Source organism: Dysidea avara, chromosome 1, assembly GCF_963678975.1.
Source record: "Dysidea avara chromosome 1, odDysAvar1.4, whole genome shotgun sequence".
NCBI classification, from domain to species: Eukaryota; Metazoa; Porifera; class Demospongiae; order Dictyoceratida; family Dysideidae; genus Dysidea; species Dysidea avara.
In genome coordinates, this window is record NC_089272.1 from 12,405,278 (window position 1) to 12,430,395 (window position 25,118).

At 37.6% G+C, this 25,118-nt stretch overlaps 2 protein-coding genes across 2 annotated transcripts in view; one reads left to right on the forward strand and one right to left on the reverse strand.

The window, feature by feature from the left end:
• Window positions 1-25,118, reverse strand: part of LOC136256562 (uncharacterized) — a 396,868-nt gene that overhangs the window by 211,319 nt on the left and 160,431 nt on the right. The gene's annotated exons all lie outside the window — the stretch shown is intronic.
• LOC136258175 (uncharacterized) lies at window positions 21,538-24,261 on the forward strand. The gene is made up of 4 exons (XM_066051530.1): window positions 21,538-22,137; window positions 22,233-23,117; window positions 23,160-23,344; window positions 23,607-24,261. Exons 1-4 carry the CDS (start codon window positions 21,538-21,540, stop codon window positions 24,259-24,261), a joined length of 2,325 nt encoding a protein of 774 aa, XP_065907602.1.

Sequence of the window (25,118 nt, forward strand, 5' to 3'; positions counted from 1 at the left end):
ATGATAATTTAACATATGGACAACGTTTTGATGGCTATTAGCCCACGCTATTAAAACCACAATCGATCTTCAGATGCTACTGTATAAAACAAATGGGATGAGTTCTCGTTAGTTCTTTCACCTACTAGGTGAGTGCGCCCCAAGTGATATATATCACTTGTACCATGGCTGCTTGGGATTTTGCTGACATATACACCCGCAGCCCTCGGGCTTTGAGTGTATATATCAGCAAAATCCCTCGCAGCCATGGTATAACTATTAAATGTACCAAGTTTTGCATGTCCAGCTACATTTAAAATGCATACTCCAAAATGGACTTACCAATAATTCAACTCCAAAATAATGTCCTACCATTTCTGGGAGACCACCTTTATATCTTATTATAGCCTTAAGCGCTAATTTATTGCTTCTGACATCAACCAACACATCAGCTTCATCACCAAGCACTAAGTTAACCAATTTGTTGAAGTTATTTAGTTTATTTGCAAACACTTCAAATCGTATTCTAGGATCAGATATTGCACAAAGAAATGAAAAAGCACAACTTGAAATAATTGCAACATCACTGTATTGACAAGACACTTCAATTGATGGATCTATACGTAAACACCATGTTTTCTTGTCTGTAAAAATGACAAATTCTCCTTTAGGAACTATTATGTTTGATTTCCTTGAGCTTATTTGTGGGCAATCTTTGATTATCATTAAGTGACACTGTTAAAAGTAATTGTACAAAAAGATAAACAAAATATTGTTTATAATATGTGATCCAGTTTCGAAAAAGGGGTCTTATTGTTTATTTAAAAGTATCAAGAAATGCCTGTTTTAAGCATTTAGTGTGTTGTAGCTCGCCAATGGTTGAATCTATGTATACCAAATTTTCACACGTTATATATTAATTTCTTACATTCCAGAGCATCCACTGTGCAAGTAGCTAACAGCTAAGTTTCCTGTCGTTTTAGATAGTTTTTAAACTGTGGTTGACTGTATCAGGCAAGCTCCAAAAAGGGAGGGAGTTGGGGGCCTGGAAGGAGGGCATGAGGCTGTTCAAAATATTGAAAAGAAAGGCAAGGGATGAATTATGCCAAGTTATGGACCATTCAGGTCTCAAAACTGGCTATAGTGAAAGGAAATTTACAGTACGGCCCTTATTCAACACCACATCCCCAGGCTGACCAGAGCTCCATTAAGGCCCTACACCGCATGTACAGATTACAACTGGGAATGGGTTTGGGAAAAGCAGCCAGCAAAGGCAGACTGCTCAAGTCTAGCTGATTTTGATGGTGAAATTAGATAGTTTGTTCATGTAGCTTTGTGTTCTTGGCAAAAAATCGAATCTGCTTACATGGACGATAAGACCGGTTTTTCCAGACTGGATCATACATAACTATGTACATACAGTAATGTAAATGTTGTACAATACATGTACACTGTATGCATGCATTACATACGTAAAATTGTTTCAACTTCCACATGCAACTATCACCTTATATCTACTATTATTAATATTTTTCCAACAATGTGAATTTGAGACCGATCTTGAGGAAAATAGATAAAATGGTTCTAAAGATTTCAAGACATTGTTACTTGCCATGGAAGTGAGCACATGTACAAATTTTACTACTCCAAGCACTCCCTGTACTTGTATATTTGTAGCTGTTTTTCTGCCAAATACCGCATTTATCTGTATAGATGCTTAGCATTTATTTTTATAATCCACTTGTGAACCTGCTGAAACATCTTGTTGCTCCTTGTAGCAGCTGCTGTTGACATCTTTGTGGCAAGTCATGGGCTTCATTATTTGTACACTTTTAAGCCACTGTAATCTCGTACCTGCCCTTACAATAAGGTAGTATCCCCTGGCCTTCGTTTACATGTAGGACCCAGTGTTAGGTTGAGCCCAGCTTTAATATGGATAAATATGGCAACATTGAAAATAAATTGAGGAGTACATTAGCATCACAAGTGTTCATACATTAAAGCCTTGAGACAAACTTACAATTACATGTACAGATTTGTGCTGGCTCCCTTGTAGCTGACTCACAGCAGAATCAGCCCTGTAATACTCGGTCAAACATTACAATAGACTGTTAATTTGAGGAATATTGAGGCTTAAATAAAATATTCTGTTAGTGTATAGCTACTAGTGGTGGTGTTACTTGGTGTTGCACATTGTGCTACATATTGGATCAGTTTTGTAAAATCTTGTCATTTTTACTTCGGCTTTATTTGCTGGACACAAGAAACTCATTCCAATAAATATTGCTTTATGTTGTGCTTTGTACAAAGAGTGACTTCTATGTATATGCCATTACTGTAACTAACTGTCCAACTATAACTAATCGTCCAACTGACTAACTGCCCAAATAACTAATTGTCCAAGTATTTGATTAACTGGCTAATCTCTTTCAGACAAACATATGTATATAAGGCCAACATTTGTATTTCATTTGTGGTAATTGCATTTGTGGTAATTGTGGTACTGCATTGGTAATTATAGTAATTAAGATTTATTAAAAACTAATTATTTCTATGCTTAAGATTGAGATACTTTAATAGAGTAGTCAGCAACTCTAATATAACACTCAATCTTACCCGTTATTTATTAATTTCTTGGGAGATATTCAAACTCATGTTATTTTGTTACTAAATTTAATGGAAAGTGCTTTGTTGTACTTATGAACAGCTTACACTCCTTTGAAACATCTATCCTGTTGCTTGAAACTAATTCACTGGTGGACAACATATTGTCATTTTCAAAATTCACCAAAATTATGAAATTTTAGTTATTAATAATAATAACTGTCTGCCTTCACTACCTGATTGCTCTCAAGGTGTTGGGAAACAAGGAATCTTATTGTGTTGGCCTAAAAGTGAATAATTCTCTAGATTCAGTCATTTTAGTTGGATGTCATTGTGCCCTGACACAAGCCATGCTGCTGAGTTTATAGTACACTGTGTGCACCATGAAATTACGTGTTTACCTTTGTCCTATTTTTAAGTCTATTTTTTTTCTAGCAGTGTTACTGTTATTGTTATTAGTGCTTTACAGTGACCAGTACTGAAGGTCTGACAGCAACATGTGCTGCAGCCTTAGGATTACCTAACCTAATTTCAAGGACTTAGACTTAGTGACTTATAGCTGAAAAGGTGTAACAGAAAAGGGGCCAAAGTAAGGAAAAAAATCCCTCCAACCCCAGGATGTCACCCAATGTCTAGCGGGGCCACACTCAGTCTCCTCCAGGAGGGATGGATTTTCTTCCTTTAACCTAAAGTATTTATTGCTATTAGTGCTTTACAGTGACCAGCACTGAAGGTCTGACAGCAAGATGTGCTGCAGCCTTAGGATTACCTAACCTAATTTCAAGGACTTAAAGTGTAAACTGTTGATTTGTTGGTACCACATAGCTTATATACAAATGAATTAAATGGCATTGTCCATAATTTTTGCACCACACTTAGAGTACAGGCAATCATCACTGATTCATTTACTGTACATAAGGCTGTGTAATATAGGGTCATATAGGGAGTACAACACTACGCAACAGAGTGAAATGGCTGTTTATAAAATTAATTTTGCCACAAATACTATACTGAGGTACTATACATACATACATACACACATATGTACAATAGTATGAGACAAAATCAAGTGCTTTATCTTTCATACAGTATGAGCAAAGCAATTTTATGGAACAGTCCCAGTAGATGGAAAAGCCTACTACAAACAGCTGTCAAGACTTCTTATAATGTATAACAAGCCTTTTGATTAGTGGAGCTTTGTAAACCTCAGTAATTTATGAAGCTTCTGATTACTGAGTACTCTAATAGAGCAATCAAAGCTACAACATATAGTCACCACCTTTTTCCTATATTGTCATTGCTAACTAAAAGCAGCCTAAAATCCAATCTGAGAGCTTCTAATATAAAATCTCAAAATTTTCTGGAGAAATGTCATTAAATGCCTTATTCAGCTATACCAACTTTCAGAAACTCCCTTTTAAAAATCCTAGATCTGCCACTGCTAATCACTTAGTCACCTGGCATGCTCACTTAGTCACCTACACATGCACACTTAGTCACCTGTGTGCCCTCAAGAAATTTTGCACATTATAACACAAAAGACACACTGCAGTACTTGGTATCTTTCTATGTCTCACTCCAGCATTCTGTGTATCACTGACTGTTCACAACTCGGTCTGTAAATTAGCAGAGCCAGTTAACGTTTGCTGTCATGAATAATTATCCAGCAGCATCTTGGAAGCAGAGTTGAACTTTCGTTTTCATCTTTAATGCATATTCTGTCCACTGTAGCACTTCTCTTTCTTCTCTGTGTTATGCAAATAATTTTGGACAAATAGTAGACTACGTGCATTGTTGTTACTCTGGTTACAGGTATACCCACCTCTTGAATAATTATTGTTCTGGGTGCCATAGGAACGTCAGGACAAGTGTCTGGAGGCTGTTTTTTGTTGCTTGTTCATGCCACACTCATGCCATGGCTACAAAGGTGTGTACTTTAAACCTTTGCAATGCGTGCATAATCTAAATAAGTTAGACATCAAGACCTATGGGAAATACCCCTCAGGCATTTAGTAGCACACTTGCTGCACTCAGGATGCTACAGCCTTGGGATTTCAGGGTTACTAAATCACTTAGTTTTGTATCTAACTATTATGTAGTGAATATAAAATAATAAAGTTCACTTTTTCACTTGATCTACTGTAACTTATGTAAAGTTTATTTCTGTTACTACGTACATGTATAGTATATACAGTAGGGGACTTTAAAAAGTTTACATATGGTTCAAAAGAACTATTGTAAAACTATTGGTAATACTATTAGTAATTACCATTGATTTTTACGATTGCTTTAGTAATTACAATAGTAATTACGATTGCTTGTGCTGTGTTGTATGTTGTACAGCTATTGTTTTGTTAATTGACTGCTACATGACAGCTGCAAAGTTACAAATTTCACTGCCCCTGCTGTTATCAAGCTTGTTGCCAGCTGGTAGTTACACATTTAATTTGTTCTTGCCCCTCTGTGTGTGGTTGTGCATGCAACTGGCAACTAGACTTGTTTTGTTTTAAACATGTAAACATATTGTAAACATGATAGTAATTACGATGTGTTTGGTTTTTACCATTACAATGGTCATCGTAAAACTATTGCATTACAATGGCCTTTACAAAACCAAATGTAAACTTTTTAAAGTCACCTACTGTATACTATGCCAACAAGGCTAGCTGTGCATACTAGTATACAGTGTTGTGATCACAGATTTGTAGGTGCTTCTTTCGTTGGAATTTGATGCCAAATGTTTATTTCAAAGGCACATTTTTACCTGTGGTGTAAGTTGGCAAGTAAAGATCCTACTTCTCTGATCTTATAGCCATGAGTTGAGGGTACATTGCTTTTTCAATTGCAATATGACTTGTATGTGTAACCTGTAAGGTCTGTGTGCTAGAACTAAAATTAGAAGAGTATGTGATTTTTGGAATTTCAATGGCTTCCAGTATACCACTACCTTAACAAGAAATGAGAGTGAATGCGAAACAACTCCAAGTAGCCCAGTAAACAGACTGTGCAGTTGTAGGCTATAAGGATTAAGTTACCTCATCTAGTGTTATCATGTATGCCCATATTGTGTAAACATTATTGTGTAAGCATGCATTTCCCTAGGGTGAAACAACAAACGTACATGTATGTAAACTTACAATGCCAGCAAGAAACTCTGCTATAGTGCGTCTTCTCTTCTGTACAGCAATATCCCATGCAGTGTTACCATCCTTTTGTAAACAATAAAATACAAAATATTGTGTTTTGTTACCAGCTAACAAGTATACATTGTTCTTATTGTGCATTAACTGTAGAAGTGCAGTATCATCTACTTAGGACTTTTAATATGCAGGATAATGAAGAACAGGGACTGCTTTATAAAGTTTTGATAGGCATACTGAACAAACTCGATGTTACATGTACACCAACAATTACACAATACAACTTCTGCAGCACTGCAATAATTTTCAACAATAAAAATAACATTATCACACAGTGCGATAGTATTGTATAGTAGGGACCACAAAGGAGTAGGCGTGGCCCACAAAATAACATCACCCAAAAACCAGCCTCAATTTTCCCAGACAAACATGAGGCAGTATTGGTTAGGAAAAGCCCAAACAAGCTTTCAGATCGACCCGAAACACTTTTAACAAGTTTCTACAGAAGTTTTAAAAAAAAAATATTTAATGCAATTTTCTACTGACTGACAGAGCAACTTACTGATGCCTTCAGACAAGCATGACTCAATAACGGCTAAGGCTACGGGCTTGATTTTTTGTCTGTTCGACATTGCTTCAGCCCAAGAGGTGCCTTTTGTCATACCACAGTACATACAATGCATTCTTCATGGACTTACCAGTGTCCTCCTTTATGTCCCATTCATATTTTCTGACAGCGAAGTGTTGATTTGGTGGTAACACGTAATGGCTTCCCTTCAAAACAGAAATCGTCCGTATTTTTTATAGTGGCTATTTTGATTGCAGAGGTGCTACTTGAACAGTTCTTGAATCGTACCTGCTGTGTAACGGGTTGAACATAGCCGACAACAAAGCATAATGGATACTTCACTTTTCAGACAATAACTGATATAACTGGGGTGTGCAGCACAGCACGTGTTGTATTCGAGTTACCTACGTATATACTGTATGTGTATGGCTAGCAACTGTGTTTCTGGGGTTAGGCAGATGACTTGACTTCCTGTTTGTGCTTCTGATTATCTGCTGTTATCTGGCCTTTGCTATACATTTTCTTGCCATGGTATGTATTTGAGCTATTTAATCATAATTTCATTCCATGTACATCACATGCTGCTGCTGCAACAAGCCCCATATGACTGTTACATGTTCCTAATGTGTATAATTTGAACGTGTACCCCTCCTTTTAATACTAAGGCTTAAATTATAGGTATATACCCATGGAATGTATTCCATATGTGTGTGTGTGTGTGTGTGCGTACGTGTGCAATACTAACTAATATAGTAGTATTTCTGTAATGGGAAGATAGGGAACAAAGGAAATTTGGGGAGAATTTGGGCAGAAGTATTAAATCAATCATGCTAAATTTAACTTTTATTATGATATTCAGTGGTTTCTGCTATTACATTGTGTTGCTATGCACATACTGTGCATTGCTGTAATCTTGCACTATTATTGGAAGACCTATTTGCAACTGATAATTCAGTTATGTATGTACCATAAGCATGTACAATGCTTATCTGCCTGGCTTGTGCAAAAGTTATTACGCCTTACTGCAATAATTTCTGCCCATTCCCCAAGTTACAATACAGCTCACAGCTAACATCACGCGTTTTGTGGTTGACTCTCGAGTTTGTGATGAGTGTGAGCACAAATTAATTTATGAGTACCTGCAATAGACTTGTGATGTGATGTACTTGCAATAGCTAAACTCAAGTTTGCTTTAGCCTGCTAGTAACTCATTCTGATACACTAAAACTTTTATTGGAAAATTCATTATAATCAGTACTATAACCTACTTTTACAATGCAGTAACTATAGTTGTTGTTAACTATGTATTCAGTACAGCTTACAGCTAATGTCGTTAGTATCACAGTTGACTAGTGAGTTTGTGTACAAAATAAGCTATGAGTACCTGCAACAGACTCATGATGTGATGCACTCAGGATAGCTAAACTTGCGTGTGCTTTAGCCTGCAAGTAATTTGTTCTGATTCACTTGGAAAAAATCATAAAATCAGTGCTACACCCTACTTGCTACACCACAATAACCATAGGTTAACTATTCACATACATATATTTTTTATTGTTGCAGGTGCTAGCTAGCCAACTAACGATGATGTTGAGCTATCCTGAATGATGTAATTTTTGTAGGCATGAAGTACCTCTCTTAAAAGTCAGCTAAAGGATCGCTGTTGCCATATTATTTTTATGTCGTGTAATAAAAATTTTATGTATCAAACTGTGCTAATTAATGGGAAACCGTCCATACTATCTTAGTCTACACACAGATGCTAATAGTTGAGATAACATTATAGCATACAGTTACAGTTGCTAGTACCTTTTGTATGACTGAAGTTTGGGTGTGATACTTGGGCAAAAATAATAATAATACAATATAGGCAGTTAACAGAAAGGCGTGAATATGTAGCTATCCACTGGCCCTGTTGGATTGGGATTCGTGATAGAGTTCAGCATCATAGACACTGATACAAAGGTTTAATGGTAATTGTGTGTTCCCACTAAAATGCCATTATGGTACACCTCATCCCATTACAGTAACCTTTAACCCAACCCCCATTGTTCCTACAACCAGCTACACCAGTACCGAGGAGATAGCTGCCAACTAGTGCAGGCTACCGTAATTAAATTTCAACATTCATTTACACAAGAACAGTGCAGCAGTAAATGGCAGCATGGTGAGGCAGAACAGGGGTCAGAACCAATTTTAAAGCATGCATAATTTAGGAGTTGATGACCCACACAACTCCAAGGGAAAACCTGGCAGACCACCTAAGCTTTGAAATTGCAAAAATATTCCAGGAAAAACCTGAAAGTTATAAACTCTGCTCTACCATGCATATCTAGCAAACACTACATACACAGCCTAAGACAACTGCTTAAAGGAGAAAACTAACTCATGATCAATAAAACAACTAAAACACATAACAATGCCTTTTAATGTCTTTTATGTGCGATAACTGCAGATGCTGTAATCAACTTTAACGAAGTTAAGGAAACTTCAGCTGGGTGGGAGGGAAGGGAAAAATAACAGAGAACACTACAAAGCAAGAACAGTAGCACAACACTCAGCTAGATTGAATTATTGGATTACTAACCACCCATATATATGCTAGCCCATGTGCTCCCTCCATTACATCACACCAGCGGGAGCTTATTTTCTGTCTAATTCACAAGCTCAAATGACAGAGAATACATTTCTGCAAATTTCCAGCTAATCCAATTGGCTGGATTCAGCTTAGGCCAGAAGTTAGTACTTCTATGTATGTCGTATCACACTCTGTAGCTGTTCTTCTGTAAGCATCCAATTTATTACTAGCTATAATTTGTTTTGTAATAGAGCAATTATTAATACAGCAATTTACACTTATAATATTAATAGTGAAAACATATTAGAACAATATTCCACATAGCTATCATTAGCTACATAGTTATGCTGCTAGACATTATGCAATGGCATCCGTGCACCGATTCCTACATGTACATAAAATGAGAAATACCAACATGGTTTAAACATAAATACCTAGTTACTCATGTACTATTGTAGCAGTGCTATCTGCCTATGAATACCAGCATGAGTGCTCAAGATGTACACACAAGCTTGCATGAGTTTCATGCAAGTCACTCATGATAAAACTGTGAGTGCCTGCAATGTAGGCTGTGAGCTGTATTGAATATGATATCCATGATAGGTGGTGATTGCACATCGGGGGTATGCACTGCTCGAACCTGCCAATTGCTCATCACCCCGGGGTGTTGCCACACCATTCAGCATGTTACATAAATACATACGACTATACTGTACATGCAGGATATGTAATAGTTATAAGGGCACAATGTGGAGTCTATGAAATTTATAAACCTGAAGGCCCAGGCTGTAGCGCACGAGCGAAGAGAGGGCGCTACTGCGCCTGAGGGTTTATAAATTTCATAGACTCCACATTGTACCCATATAACTGCTTTAGACTCTATTTCACATTACACTCAGAATACTTACCTCGTCCACGGCTGTTTCTGCTGTATTCTCGGCAAAAACAGGTGGTTTTCTTGCGATAATACTAGCGCCATGGCAACTATGCATCCTCACATGACAAAATAATCGTGCTCGGTAAATCAGTACACGTGAACAATGCATAGCGATTGGACAAACCTAGATTTTGAGCATATGTTATATTGTGCCTGAAGGCGTGGAGTATATTAGAAAACAGGGTGGAGTATATGAGATTTATTACCCACCCAAAAAGAGTCTAAATACATACATACACAAACAAATCTAGAGTTTGCAAAAACAGTGTGTGTCATTACTACTAATTATAATCGAAGGAAAACTACAAATATGCTGTACTCTAACTATTACAAATACTGTTCATACTTCAACCAAACAGCTATATTGAAAAATCTCTACATTGGCATGCTTTAACAATTTGAGACCCACTGAGCAAAACCTGCATTTTCATTTTTCTCGAAGATTTTATGACTTGTTTGCTGTCTAGTGAGAAAAATAGTGGACTGTTAAAGTTTTAGCGTTAATACTGGTTGCTTTTGGAGTTATAGTGATAGACAGAAGGAAGTGCAAACTATATGGAAATGAAATTGCAGATGCTTATCAACCAATCATAAGTCAAGAGTGCAACAGGCTATGGATTTGGGACTTGTTTCATTGTGTTGTGTTCAAGCTTAGAAACAGCGACCATAAAGGTATATTTTACTGGTGCTGGGTGATATTGAAAAATGAGAACAACATAATCATATACACTAAATACAACTGTATCATGATTTTACAATGCATCATGAAATTCATAGTAAAGTAAAAAACCAGAGAAACACAAAAAGTTATATGGTGTCATCCCACAACGAAAAGCTGCTAATGGTCGACAGGTTATAAATACATAGTCACAACATGCTTCAAGTAGGCTGGTACTGCATCTTAACCACAGAATATGTTTACTGTATGTGTTGTGGGTGACCAAAACACAGGCAGCAACCACAAATGTAACTCTTTCACACCTCAGATCAAAGGAATTCCGGAGGATACATTTGCCATGTATACCTCAACACAGGGAGACATCTAAATTTACACTGGTGTACACTGAAATGTATCCCGGGAAAGTGGTTACACTTCTAAAAGAGCAAGCCACTTTCATTGAAGTAAGTAAGGCCTTGATGTGGATGAGGTAGTCGTACCACCCTCTGTTTATTTTATACAAGTTCAGACCGAAATCGATTGTGGGAATAAATCAATGTTCACGTGATGATTACCACAAATTGAAGTGTTGCCAGAAGCAGCAGTCAAATGAAGGCATTTTGGTATCCTTGCCATTCTACAAGTTGGAAAATGTTACTTAATGGTGAGAACTAGTCTTACAGTGCATTCCCAAGCATTTTGGCATGTATTTGAATGTGGAAACGGCCACATAATAGATGACATGAGTTAACCACTCTATAACAAAGCTTACCCCTTTAGGTTTTTAGTAAACGTTGTGATTAGCCTTTGAACAATGCGAAAGAAATTTGTCCTACTCGACTTTCTGCGATATCCGCAGGACTCGTCCATTTATTATAACAATCATAGCTACAATTTTACTTGCTGCCTAACCATAATCAAATCTTTCAGGCATGCATATAAAATTACAACGAATCCAGTGATTCCACTCGAATTGGAATTAAGGCTATCAGCCTTAACGGAAGTGTTACATATTAGCTGTAACATGGGCACTTGTGATTTACCAGAAATGTATGCCCGCAGTCCTCGGGCTGCACCCTCAGACTTTGGGCATACATTTCTGGTAAATCACTCATGCCCATGTTACAACTACAAAGTGTACTCAGGGGCAGGGCATGTGGTCACCATTTTAATACTAAAAACTCAATTAAAATGCTACTAATCCCTTAGGGAAGTCTGCTTACAGCATTATAGTGCCACTCAATGATTTGACGGTATGTTGATTGACATACCTGTATGCACACTGGTATTAATTTAATATTGTAAACGATAAATGTGACCGAGCCTGCGAAAACAGGGAATGTGGGCACAAACTACACTCCATCACTCAACATGTCATATCTCAGTACTGGAATAGTATTTTTGCATTCTGTAACTTGCATCATGATGCCATGCAATTAAATGCTTACTAAGAGCCAAAAATTGCAATACCACAGCATAATGGTGCAAAAAGGTATGAGTGATGAAAGTGTGAAAAAGTAGGCAAAAATCATGTGCCCACATGTCCTATTATTGCAGGCCCGGTCACAAATATACCAGTATACTGCCCAGTACTATATTGCACTGAAATGTAAACAACCCACATAATTCATGCTTGCTTCATGGTAAAGAAATAACGAAATTACTATTAATGCAGAGACGAAAGTGGTGGTACCTGCATATTGGCATTTACACAAAAAAGGCTGTATACATACATGTGAACATGACTACAAGTACTGCTACGTTGATTCAGCATGAATATGCATGATAAGCTACTTACTTTATCAGTAATATCTACAGGAACCAGATTTTGCGTTTTCATCCAATTTACTAACCGATAATGGTTGTTTGCAACAGCAATGTGTAGGATGTTTTGTCCTTCCTACACGCAGTAAAACAATGCTAATATAAAATAATATTAACCAATGTGTACATCCTACACATGTACTTATTAATGTTACAGTGTGTATCACTACAAGTTTATATGCAGGATATATACACTGTACTACATACAAAAGGATAAAAATAAATACAGTTTGCTAATTGAAGGATAATTACCAATTATATGCTGTTATCTAATTACCCATGAAAACACAAGGTAGTGCATCGTGTGATGCAAGAAGCCAACATGCCACTGTGGGAATATTGACAGAAGTAAAAAATAGCAATATGCACACATATGTAGCTCCGTGATCCCTTAACCTACTGGAACCAATTTTGTTGTAAAGATATCCACTGGTTCACATACCAAATTTGAAGGAAATTACTACAATATAAATTAGAACAGCTATAGACAAAATGTATACATCATAATACTTTTGTAGTTAGGTGTAGAACCAAGCCGTGGTACGAAGCATATTACTGTGTAGTGGTTTGCGATATCATGATTTTTATTTTGATATGTTATCGATACGATATTGGGGTAAATATCAAAATTTCGATACGATTTTCGATAATTTTTAATTGTGTGGGTGGTGTAATTGCGTGGGCGGTCGATAATTATAAATAAGCTTGAAATACAATTTACACACAAACTATTGCATAAAACTAATAGGAAACTGGTAGACAAGTTTTTAAAGTGGCTAGATAGTACAGAACCAACCTTCATTTCTAGCGTGATTGTGCAATCACACACTAAATGCTGTAGATTTATCGAAATATTCTTCGATATTTCGATAATTATTGCAAAATATTACCTTTTCGATAAATATCGAAATCTTCTAAAGCAGTATTGAAAATCGATACGATAACGATATCGACAAAATTATCGCGAAATCGATATTTTTTCGATATATCACACATTACTACTGTAGTGTTATTGTAAAAACTTCGTACTACAACTGTAGTATGGCTACGACTACGTTAACTTTGTTTTGATGCATACCGCATGGGTAGCTGGAAATAGAACAACTTGCTAAAACCCTAATTTTTGCCTCACTCAATGCCTGCTTACCTCACTGCCTGGCCACAGTCGCAAGGCTAGAGCCCAAACAAAGCAGTGAATGGCTATCATTTTATGCTACAATAGCTAACCCATCAGTGGGATGTGTCTATGGGGTTTCGATGAGTTTGTACTTCCTGTGCCTTGTCTTTCCTTTTATTTTTCAATCAGGCTCTTCATCTTCTTGTTGCAATGAAACCATACCAAGGCATTAATTTTCCCTATCAACACTTTCTTTGAGCAGCAAATTTAGATACCGCAAACTTATTGCGTTCAGTAAGTACCTGTAATTTCACGATAGGTTCAATGCCATGTCTATTAATCAACTAACGTGATCTTTGTTGATTAATAATTATCAATCACCGAGAACCTAATAATCTATGATGATTACACACCCCGTTATTATTGCCCTAGCTGATGTCATAATGCTAGCACAATGGAAATATAAAATGGTGGCACATCCCCTGGCTAACGTAAACTACTCTAATACAGCAGTTACTATAATAGAACAGTCACCCTTGTGTACCTGTATGCTATAAACAAACTAGTATATTAAAAATTATTAATTTAAAAATGAAGTAGGGATCCGATTTAATGCAAGGGATGAATGATAGTATTACAGCATAGCTTGGGTGGGAATATCCCTACTTTGGCATAGAACTAAATGATCATAATAACATGCCAATGTAGAGATTTTCTATGAGTATGCTGTAATACCATCTATCATCTCTTGTTCCACTACTTTTTATTGCTTGGATCTCTACTTCGCTTTTAAAATTAATAATTTTTAATATACTAGTTTAATACAGAATGTGATAGATTTAAAATTAAACATACAAAACATTGTCAATGAGTGTTTACTATATGTACAGTACATACTAAATACTAAGGTTTAGCAACCTTGTTATTTCACTGTATACATTCAGAAAGCAAACAATAATTTTTGATAATTTTACAGTGAAAACAACAGGGGTGGATGCAGGAGCTGGCAAGGGGAGGGGCACAAACAGGCTAAGTCGTAGGTGGTAAAAGAGTGCAGATTTTCTTGGTAGTTGCTGTATATTGTAAGAGGTAATGATCACTCCTTAGTAGGTTGATTTTTGTCATTATGGCCTTTGTGAAGTCTAAAAGCTGTTTAAAAGGGATACTAAGTCTTAGACCACAGCAAGTTGAAATACTCAAATTTCATTGGCTACTAGATCCCTTGTTTATGTATCAATAGATCCCTGTCTCTGGGGCGATACAAAACACAAAACTTATGTGCCTGTAACATTGGCAATGCATGGGTATTTAACTGGATAGTAAGTGCTTTTACAAGCTACAGAGGGCTTGCTCTATTCACAAATGTTACATTTCTCTTGTTACAAGCAGCTGGGAAGGTACAACAAGCAGCAGCGAAGGTACATGAACGAGCTGTGGCCTAAATTAGTTAGACATCGAAATACAGGGTTCCAAGGAATTTAGAAACCCGAAAGGCCCTGTGTGTCTAACTATTATTTAATTACTAGCAACAAACAAGTATTTTTACATCTACCCAAGGAAAGGTAGTGATTAACACAATGGCAGAGCAACCAACCCAATCTCTCAATCTGGAGCAGTTCAGGAATATAAAATCAGTGGGAATTACACCCAAATATAATTCCATGAATAGTTTTCTACTGAACACCAAATGTCTCAAGATTCTGCACTAAGCTGGACTTAAAACTATTTGATTATTTTATTGTATCAGCTAATTATAATTGCAATGATGTAATATTATTAAGCTCACGTGATGTACCCTATAAAAGTTGTGTACGTGTCTGTAGAATTCTTTGGTCCTGACAATAATAATCACAGTTGTTACAGTGAACTTTCGGCTTGTCTTCGTGACAAAATGGCGCAGTGAGCAGGGTACATTCATGATGTCAGGACCCATTTGAAGGTTTATAGGACCAGCGAAGTCCTGGGAACAACGAGCTATTGAAGAAGCAAACATTCTTTTACAAACTGGACTTGATGGAGAAGACCTGGATAAGGATGAAATAGATGCAGAAACATTAATAAACAGGTTGACGCTTAGCATATCGATGCTGGAGAGATGCAACAAAGACTGGACTGGAACAATAAAGGACTTGAAAGGCGAAGCGAAAGCTACCGATGAAAAGGAATATGCATGTGCTGCTGAAGGAGATGAAGGATTTATTGAAGCTATCATCGCTGGAAATGAAGTAGTTGCAAGAATGAAAGCTAGAATCAAGACACACGGTAGTGTGTCGTGCGGCCCAAGAAGCCGGCGCGTAACACCCGTGAGTATATTGACAGGAAGAAAGAAAACGCAATTTTCGCACCTCCGTAGCTCTGTGCTGCCTTGATGAAACAAGTGCCTTGATGAAACAAGACGATTTTTTCTGTGGACACTCCCTCCACCTTCAGCACTCCACATTCCAAATTTTAGCGAAATCGCTTCAAGCGTTCCCGAGATATGCGACTTCAAAAATTGGCTTAGTTTCTTCGTTTTTTTCTTCTTATTTTTCTCCCTCTTTTCGCACACTTACAAAAACTTCTATAAAACGCGAACGCCATATCCGATCACCTTGAAATTTGGCACACAAAAGGGGGGTATAAAGGCGCATCTTTGTACCAACTTTGGCTGGAATACGATAAACAGGCAAAGAGTTATGAGCAATTATTCACGAAAAATAACACCAATATGTTGTCACGCCTACAGGGTAAACCGCATATGGGAAGAAGTTGAACATCGGTGGGTGAATAGGTTAACTATTAAACCTCAAACCTTTTGTAGTTTGAAAGAAATCGAGCTAAAAACCAGGAAGATACAACGAAAAAACCAACAGTGTGTAACAATTACGCAATCGAGATTAGCTAATAAAAAACGACTGCTTGCCACGCCTACCAGGTAAACCGCTTGGGGTAATGCTTTGAAAATCGCTGTACAGATGGAGTTATCATCTTAGAAAGGCTCTTCAATGGTGTAGAAGAATCAGACTTAAAGCCACGGAGTTATAACACGAAATCCAACTTGGTGTAGCAAGTGCGAGATCGAGATACTCTAATAGAGCAGTCATCCTAATAGAGCAGTCATCCTAATAGAGCAGTCACCCGAAGAGAATTCAAGAGATCAGTTAGAAACAAGTAACCTGTATAGAGATCAGCTACAAACAAGTCACCCTGTAGAGAGATCAGCCACAAACAATTCACCCTGTAGAGAGATCAGCTAGAAGAAGTTACCTTGTAGGAAATTCATGCAACTATAGAAAGAGATAATTCAGCTAGAAGAAATCACCTTGTAGAGTTCAGCTACAAAGAAACCATAATGTAGAGAGTTCAGCTACAAACAAATCGCCCTGTAGAGAGATCAGCTAGGAAAAGTTTCCTTGTAGAGAGTTCAGTTACAAAGAAACCACCATGTAGAGAATTTATTTACAAACTAGTGACCCTGTAGAGACATCAGCTAGAAGAAGTTACCTTGTAAAGAGTTCAGCTACAAAGAAATCATTCTGTAAAGAGCTCAGCTACAAACAAATCACCTGTACAGAATTCAGCTACAAACAAATCACCCTGTAGAGAGATCAGCTAGAAGAAGTTACCTTGTTGATAGCTCAGCTACAAACAAATCACCCTGTAGAGAGATCAGCTAGAAGAAGTTACCTTGTAGAGAGTTCAGCTACAAAGAAACCATCATGTGGAGAGTTCAGCTGCAAACAAATCACCTGTAGAGAGTTCAGCTACAAACCAATCTCCCTGTAGAGAGATCAGCTAGAAGAAGTTACCTTGTAGAGAGTTCAGTTACACCACCATGTAGAAAGTTCAGCTACAAACTAGTGACCTTGTGGAGACATCAGCTAGAAGAAGCTACCTTGTAGAGAGTTCAGCTACAAAGAAACCATTCTGTAAAGAGCTCGGCTGCAAACAAATCACCTGTACAGAATTCAGCTACAAACAAATCACCCTGTAGAAAGATCAGCTAGAAGAAGTCACCTTGTAGAGAGTTCAGCTACACAGAAACCACCATGTAGGGAATTCAGCTAGAAGAAGTTACCTTGTAGAGAGTTCAGCTACAAAGAAACCATCATGAAGAGAGTTCAGCTGCAAACAAATCTCCCTGTAGAGAGTTCAGTTAGAAGAAGTTACCTTGTAGAGAGTTCAGCTACAAAGAAACCATCATGAAGGGAGTTCAGCTACAAACAAATCACCCTGTAGAGAGATCAGCTAGAAGAAGTCACCTTGTAGAGAGTTCAGCTAAAAAGAAACCATTCTGTAAAGAGCTCAGCTGCAAACAAATCACCTGTATAGAATTCAGCTACAAACAAATCACCCTGTAGAGAGATCAGCTAGAAGAAATTACCTTGTAGAGAGTTCAGCTACAGTAAAAAGAAACCACAATGTAGAGAGTTCAGCTGCAAAGAAATCACCTTGTAGAAAATTCTGCCACAAACAAATTGCCCTGTAGAAAGATCAGTTAGAAGAAGTTATCTTGTAGAGAGTTCAGCTACAAAGAAACCACCATGTAGAGAGTTCAGCTAGAAGAAATTACCTTGTAGAGAGTTCAGCTACAAAGAAACCATCATCTAGATAGTTCAGCTGCAAACAAATCACCTGTAGAGAGTTCAGCTACAAACAAATCTCCCTGTAGAGAGATCAGTTAGAAGAAGTTACCTTGTAGAGAGTTCAGCTACAAAGAAACCATCATGAAGAGAGTTCAGCTGCAAACAAATCACCCTGTAGAGAGATCAGTTAGAAGAAGTTACCTTGTAGAGAGTTCAGCTACAAAGAAACCATCATGAAGAGAGTTCAGCTGCAAACAAATCACCCTGTAGAGAGATCAGTTAGAAGAAGTTACCTTGTAGAGAGTTCAGCTACAAAGAAACCATCATGAAGAGAGTTCAGCTGCAAACAAATCTCCCTGTAGAGAGTTCAGTTAGAAGAAGTTACCTTGTACAGAGTTCAGCTACAAAGAAACCATCATGAAGGGAGTTCAGCTACAAACAAATCACCCTGTAGAGAGATCAGCTAGAAGAAGTCACCTTGTAGAGAGTTCAGCTACAAAGAAACCACCATATAGAGAGTTCAGATGCAAACAAATCACCCTGTAGAAAAATCAGCTACAAACAAATCACCCTGTAGAAAGATCAGCTAGAAGAAGTCACTTTGTAGAGAGTTCAGCTACAAAGAAACCATCATGAAGAGAGTTCAGCTGCAAACAAATCTCCCTGTAGAGAGTTCAGTTAGAAGAAGTTACCTTGTAGAGAGTTCAGCTACAAAGAAACCATTCTGTAAAGAGCTCAGCTGCAAACAAATCACCTGTATAGAATTCAGCTACAAACAAATCACCCTGTAGAGAGATCAGCTAGAAGAAATTACCTTGTAGAGAGTTCAGCTACAGTAAAAAGAAACCACCATGTAGAGAATTCAGCTGCAAAGAAATCACCCTGTAGAAAAGTCTGCCACACACAAATTGCCCTGTAGAAAGATCAGTTAGAAGAAGTTATCTTGTAGAGAGTTCAGCTACAAAGAAATCACCATGTAGAGAGTTCATCTAGAAGAAATTACCTTGTAGAGAGTTCAGCTACAAAGAAACCATCATCTAGATAGTTCAGCTGCAAACAAATCACCTGTAGAGAGTTCAGCTACAAACAAATCTCCCTGTAGAGAGATCAGTTAGAAGAAGTTACCTTGTAGAGAGTTCAGCTACAAAGAAACCATCATGAAGAGAGTTCAGCTGCAAACAAATCTCCCTGTAGAGAGTTCAGTTAGAAGAAGTTACCTTGTACAGAGTTCAGCTACAAAGAAACCATCATGAAGGGAGTTCAGCTACAAACAAATCACCCTGTAGAGAGATCAGCTAGAAGAAGTCACCTTGTAGAGAGTTCAGCTACAAAGAAACCACCATATAGAGAGTTCAGATGCAACAAATCACCCTGTAGAAAAATCAGCTACAAACAAATCACCCTGTAGAAAGATCAGCTAGAAGAAGTCACTTTGTAGAGAGTTCAGCTACAAAGAAACCATCATGAAGAGAGTTCAGCTGCAAACAAATCACCCAGTAGAAAGTTCAGTTAGAAGAAGTTACCTTGTAGAGAGTTCAGCTACAAAGAAACCATTCTGTAAAGAGCTCAGCTGCAAAAAAATCACCTGTATAGAATTCAGCTACAAACAAATCACACTGTAGAGAGATCAGCTAGAAGAAATTACCTTGTAGAGAGTTCAGCTACAGTAAAAAGAAACCACCATGTAGAGAGTTCAGCTGCAAAGAAATCACCCTGTAGAAAATTCTGCCACAAACAAATTGCACTGTAGAAAGATCAGTTAGAAGAAGTTATCTTGTAGAGAGTTCAGCTACAAGGAAATCACCATGTAGAGCGTTCAGCTAGAAGAAATTACCTTGTAGAGAGTTCAGCTAAAAAGAAACCATCATCTAGATAGTTCAGCTGCAAACAAATCACCTGTAGAGAGTTCAGCTACAATCAAATCTCCCTGTAGAGAGATCAGCTAGAAGAAATTACCTTGTAGAGAGTTCAGCTACAGTAAAAAGAAACCACCATGTAGAGAGTTCAGCTGCAAAGAAATCACCCTGTAGAAAATTCTGCCACAAACAAATTGCCCTGTAGAAAGATCAGTTAGAAAAAGTAATCTTTTAGAGAGTTCAGCTACAAAGAAACCACCATGTAGAGAGTTCAGCTAGAAGAAATTACCTTGTAGAGAGTTCAGCTACAAAGAAACCATCATCTAGATTGTTCAGCTGCAAACAAATCACCTGTAGAGAGTTCAGCTACAAACAAATCTCCCTGTAGAGAGATCAGCTAGAAGAAATTACCTTGTAGAGAGTTCAGCTACAGTAAAAAGAACCACCATGTAGAGAGTTCAGCTGCAAAGAAATCACCCTGTAGAAAGATCAGTTAGAAGAAGTTATCTTGTAGAGAGTTCAGCTACAAAGAAACCACCATGTAGAGAGTTCAGCTAGAAGAAATTACCTCGTAGAGAGTTCAGCTACAAAGAAACCATCATCTAGATAGTTCAGCTGCAAACAAATCACCTGTAGAGAGTTCAGCTACAAACAAATCTCCCTGTATAGAGATCAGTTAGAAGAAGTTACCTTGTAGAGAGTTCAGCTACAAAGAAACCATTCTGTAAAGAGCTCAGCAGCAAAAAATCACCTGTACAGAATCCAGCTACAAATAAATCACCCCGTAGAGAGAACAGTTAGAATAAGTTACCTTGTTGATAGTTCAGCTACAAACAAATCACCCTGTAGAGAGATCAGCTAGAAGAAGTTGCCTTGAAGAGTGTTCAGTTAAACAGAAACCACCATGGAGAGTTCTGTAATAAATATATGTATTATATACATAATTTGTACATTTACTGATAAAATCAGAAATATTTAAAGTACATCTGCTTCATCTTTTCTTCTTCCTGTGGTAAAGAAAAAAAGATAGGTTAAAAAAGTCCCAAAGATACAAATACAAAAAGTAGTGAAATCTAATCCAAAACAGCCAAGCTGTAAAAAAAGAGTGCGGCCCTCAAAAAGGCTATGGTGAAAAAAGATGTGAAATCCAAGGTGGCGGCCAAGAAATGGCTGTGATGGTAGGTTAATGGTAAAAATTTTAATAACAACAATTCAGGTGAATTTTGGTGCCACTTGGTCAATTGGCACAAAATTCACCTGAATTGTCGTTATTAAAATTTTTACCATTAACCTACCATCACAGCCATTTCTTGGCCGCCACCTTGGATTTCACATCTTTTTTCACCATAGCCTTTTTGAGGGCCGCACTCTTTTTTTACAGCTTGGCTGTTTTGGATTAGATAATATTTATTTCTCGAAAACGCGACAAGGTTAACCTGGAATCCAGTCGTGTATCAACCTTGACTCCTTCTCAGGCAGGCATGATTGAACACACAGCAGTACAAGCATCATGTGCAGCAGTTCAAGAGAGTTTGTTTTTAACACAGTTGACCCCTCGAACTTTAGATACATCCTTATCAGCTGATACAGCAATGCGTCTTCTGAAACTTCACCTGCCAAGCTTTGGTGGAAATATTTTGAAATGGCCTGATTTTAGGATGTTTTCAAATCGTCTGAATCGTCTGTGGACAAACAAAATATTTCCAAAGTGATGAAATTTGGTTATTTGAAGGGAGCCTTTCATGGAGCAGCCTTTACAGCTATTTCGGGAATTGCGTTCAGTGATGTGCCTGTTACCCTATTGAAGCAGAAGCTTGGAAGACAGGATTCTATTATTGAGATGCTTTATTCTAAGCTTCAGCATTTATCAACAGCATCACAGAGATTTAATGATATTAAGAGAACATATGAAAATATTGAGAGGGTTCTTCGGCAATTGGAATCACAGGGAGAGAATGTTAATGGCCAGAAGATATTGATTCATCAGATCCTTAGTAAGTTTCCTCTTGATGTTATTTTGAGGTTAGAGGATACCAAAACATTTGGCCAAGTGTGGACAATGGAACTGTTGCAAAAGTTTCTAAGTCATTATGTGGAAACACAAGAGAATGCTAAGAGACACTTTGCTAACATTAAACGATATGTAACTGGAGTAAGGGATGGTGAAAGTCGTCAAGGTTATCAGAGGTATAATCGATACCCGAATGATCATAACAGGGATACAAAACCATCCTCAGCTTCTGTGGAAACCTTTGCAGCTAATGTTCAAAGGAGAGGTAAATTGTGTATAATCCTTGTGCATTTTGTCAAGGTGAGCATTTTAATGATGAGTGTGATCAATATAGAGAGTTGTCTGATTGTAAGCAATTATTGCTCAGTCAAGGACGATGTTTTCTTTGTTTGTAGACTGGCCATGTGTTTAGAGATTGTTCATTTGTTCAGAAGAGTGGATGTTATTACTGTTGGAAGAGGAGACATCACAATCGGGCTATTTGCCCGCAGAGGTTTGGAAATTTGGCTCAACCTCAACCGAAGAGTGAAAATGTAGTTGTAACACCTACTCAACTAGACAATAATGAAGCAGAGAAAGTGGAAGTCTTAAACTCCACAAGTGTTCAAACCCAGACATTGGTCAGTTCTGGTGAGCGGGTTTTACTTCAGACTGCTATAGTCCCAGTGCAGTCAAGTGATAAAAGGAAGACTATCTTAGTCAAGGTACTTCTTGATAGTGCCAGCCATCGCTTCTTTATGACTGAAAAGTTAGCAAAACAATTACAGTTAACCCCACAGTACAAGGAGTCATTATCAGTTTCAAACTTTGCTGCTAGGAAGCCACAGGATGTGAGTACATATGTTGTTGAGTTTAATGTAATAACAAAGGACAAATGTTGTATGCATTTTCACGCCAATGTCATTGAACAAATAACAGGACCAATTCAAAGAGGGCCTCTACAACCTGCAGACATGGATTTTCTGGGGTCCATTTCAACTGATAGATTTGCTGATTCTATTCCTACTGTAGGAAACTCAGAACCATATGCTGTGGATCTATTGATAGGTTTGGATTATTTTTGGTCAGTTGTTAGTATGGAGAAGATAGTGTTACCATCAGGACTGTTCCTTATATCATCTAAGATTGGTTATATTTTAACTGGAAGTTACCTGGATCCCACAAACTGTCAGAAGGGGATACCTGTATCATCATATCTTGTTATGACACAAGTTAACTGTGTTGTACCAGCAATGAAGTTGTTGTCATCTGCTGATAGCCCAGTTACTGGGAATCCTAATGTTGAGGATCTCTGGAACTTGGAAACAATTGGTATTGTATAGTCGTTGGACATTACCAATGATGATAGAGCCTTGGAACAGTTTAACCAGTCAATTTATTGTGAGAATGGAAGATACTATGTTACTTGGCCTTGGAAGTGTGAGTATCCCGATCTTCCAGAAAATTTTGATGTTGCTATGAGGTCTTTAGCAAAACGTTTTGAAAGGGATAAAGATCTTTTAATGAGGTACAATGAAGTTATTCAAAGTCAGATAAAACAAGGAGTGGTGGAAAGAGCAGTTGAAGATAAGAAAGAAATTTTAAACATTATCTGCCTCAACACCCAATTTTGACACCTACTAAAAGTATAACGAAGATACGAGTGGTGTATGATGCATCAGTGAAGTCCAAGAATGGAGCTAAAAGCCTTAATGAGTGTTTGTATCGTGGACCAGTACTCCTACCAGATCTTTGTGGAATTTTATTTTGACTACTACTTCATCCCATAGCAGTACTTGCGGATATCGAGAAGGCCTTTTGCAAGTGGGAATTCAGGAACCAGACAGAGACGTGACAAGGTTCTTATGGTTTAAAGATGTTGGTGATGTAAGAGTGTCAGAATATGATGCGTACAGATTTTGCCGTGTTCCGTTTGGGTTCATCTGTAGCCCATTTTTGTTAACCGGAACAGTTAAGTTTCATTTGAAACAGTTTAGAACTCCAGTTGCTCAGTCTATTGGTGATAATATATATGTTGACAATGTGATGCTGGGAGCTACGTCAGTTGAACAAGCCTACAAAATTTATGTGGAGTCTAAAGAAATTTTTCAAAACGCATGTATGAATTTAAGAGAGTGGGTGTCTAATTCTACTGAGTTTTTGAATTTGTTACCAACTGCTGAGAGATCAGAAGGATGTGTTGTGAAGGCCTTTGGGGTAGTGTGGAATTGTACAGATGACCTTTTACAAATTCAAGGTATCACTCTTTCTGATGAAGATGTATCACCTACTAAAAGGAAAGTGTTGAAAGCTATTGGTAAAATTTTCGATCCTTTAGGTTTGGTTACTCCTGTGTTGTTCTATGGCAAGCTATTTATCCAAGAATTGTGGAAAGAGGGACTGACATGGGATGAGCCATTACCTGAGATACTACACAAAAGATAGAACAGTGTCTTGAAGAAGTTGAAGCTAATCTCACAACTGAAGGTACCTTGTTTTATTGGTCATGTGAGTGATACTTGTAACTACGAACTTGTCGTGTTTTGTGATGCTTCTAAAAGGGCATATGCCACAGTGATTTATCTTCGTGCTGAGTATAATGTTACAGTTAATTTAGTGTTTTCAAAACTGAGATTGGTATTGATTGATAAAGAAAACAGCAAAAAGCCTAAGAAGGAAATTACTCTTCCATGTTTAGAGTTATTGGCAGTGACTATCGGAGTTCGTGCTGCTAATTTTTTCACTAGGGAACTGAAGATCCCCTCTTTAAAATGAACAATCTGGACAGACTCTACTGGTGTTTTGTACTGGCTTCGAACTGGCAAACCACTACCATTGTTCGTGGATAACCATGTAAAGGAAATTCAAAGGCAAGGTGATTTATTTTATTATGTACCATCAGGTGAAAATCTAGCCGATTTTCCAACTCGGGGATTAACAGCACTTGAGATTGAAGTAATTCTTGGCCTAAGTGGCAACCTCCACAACCAGTACTACAAGATGTGGAAGCAGAAACTAAGACTGGAAGGGTATTATATGAGTGTTCTAATGTCGTAACTCATGGTAAACAGGATGAGAGATTGTCTGTATGTGGACTTGATAAAACAAAATATTCCACTTTATGAAAACTTCTCAGAGTGACTTGTTACTGTTTAAAGTTTGTGAAGAAGCGACTATGGGATGTACTATCAGAATCAAGGAGAGGGATTATTGGAAAGACACATGTTTCGTTGCTTGAGATATTTAATTCATTGTCTGATGGACAGTTCATATGTGCAAATGATATCAAGTTGGCTATGTTA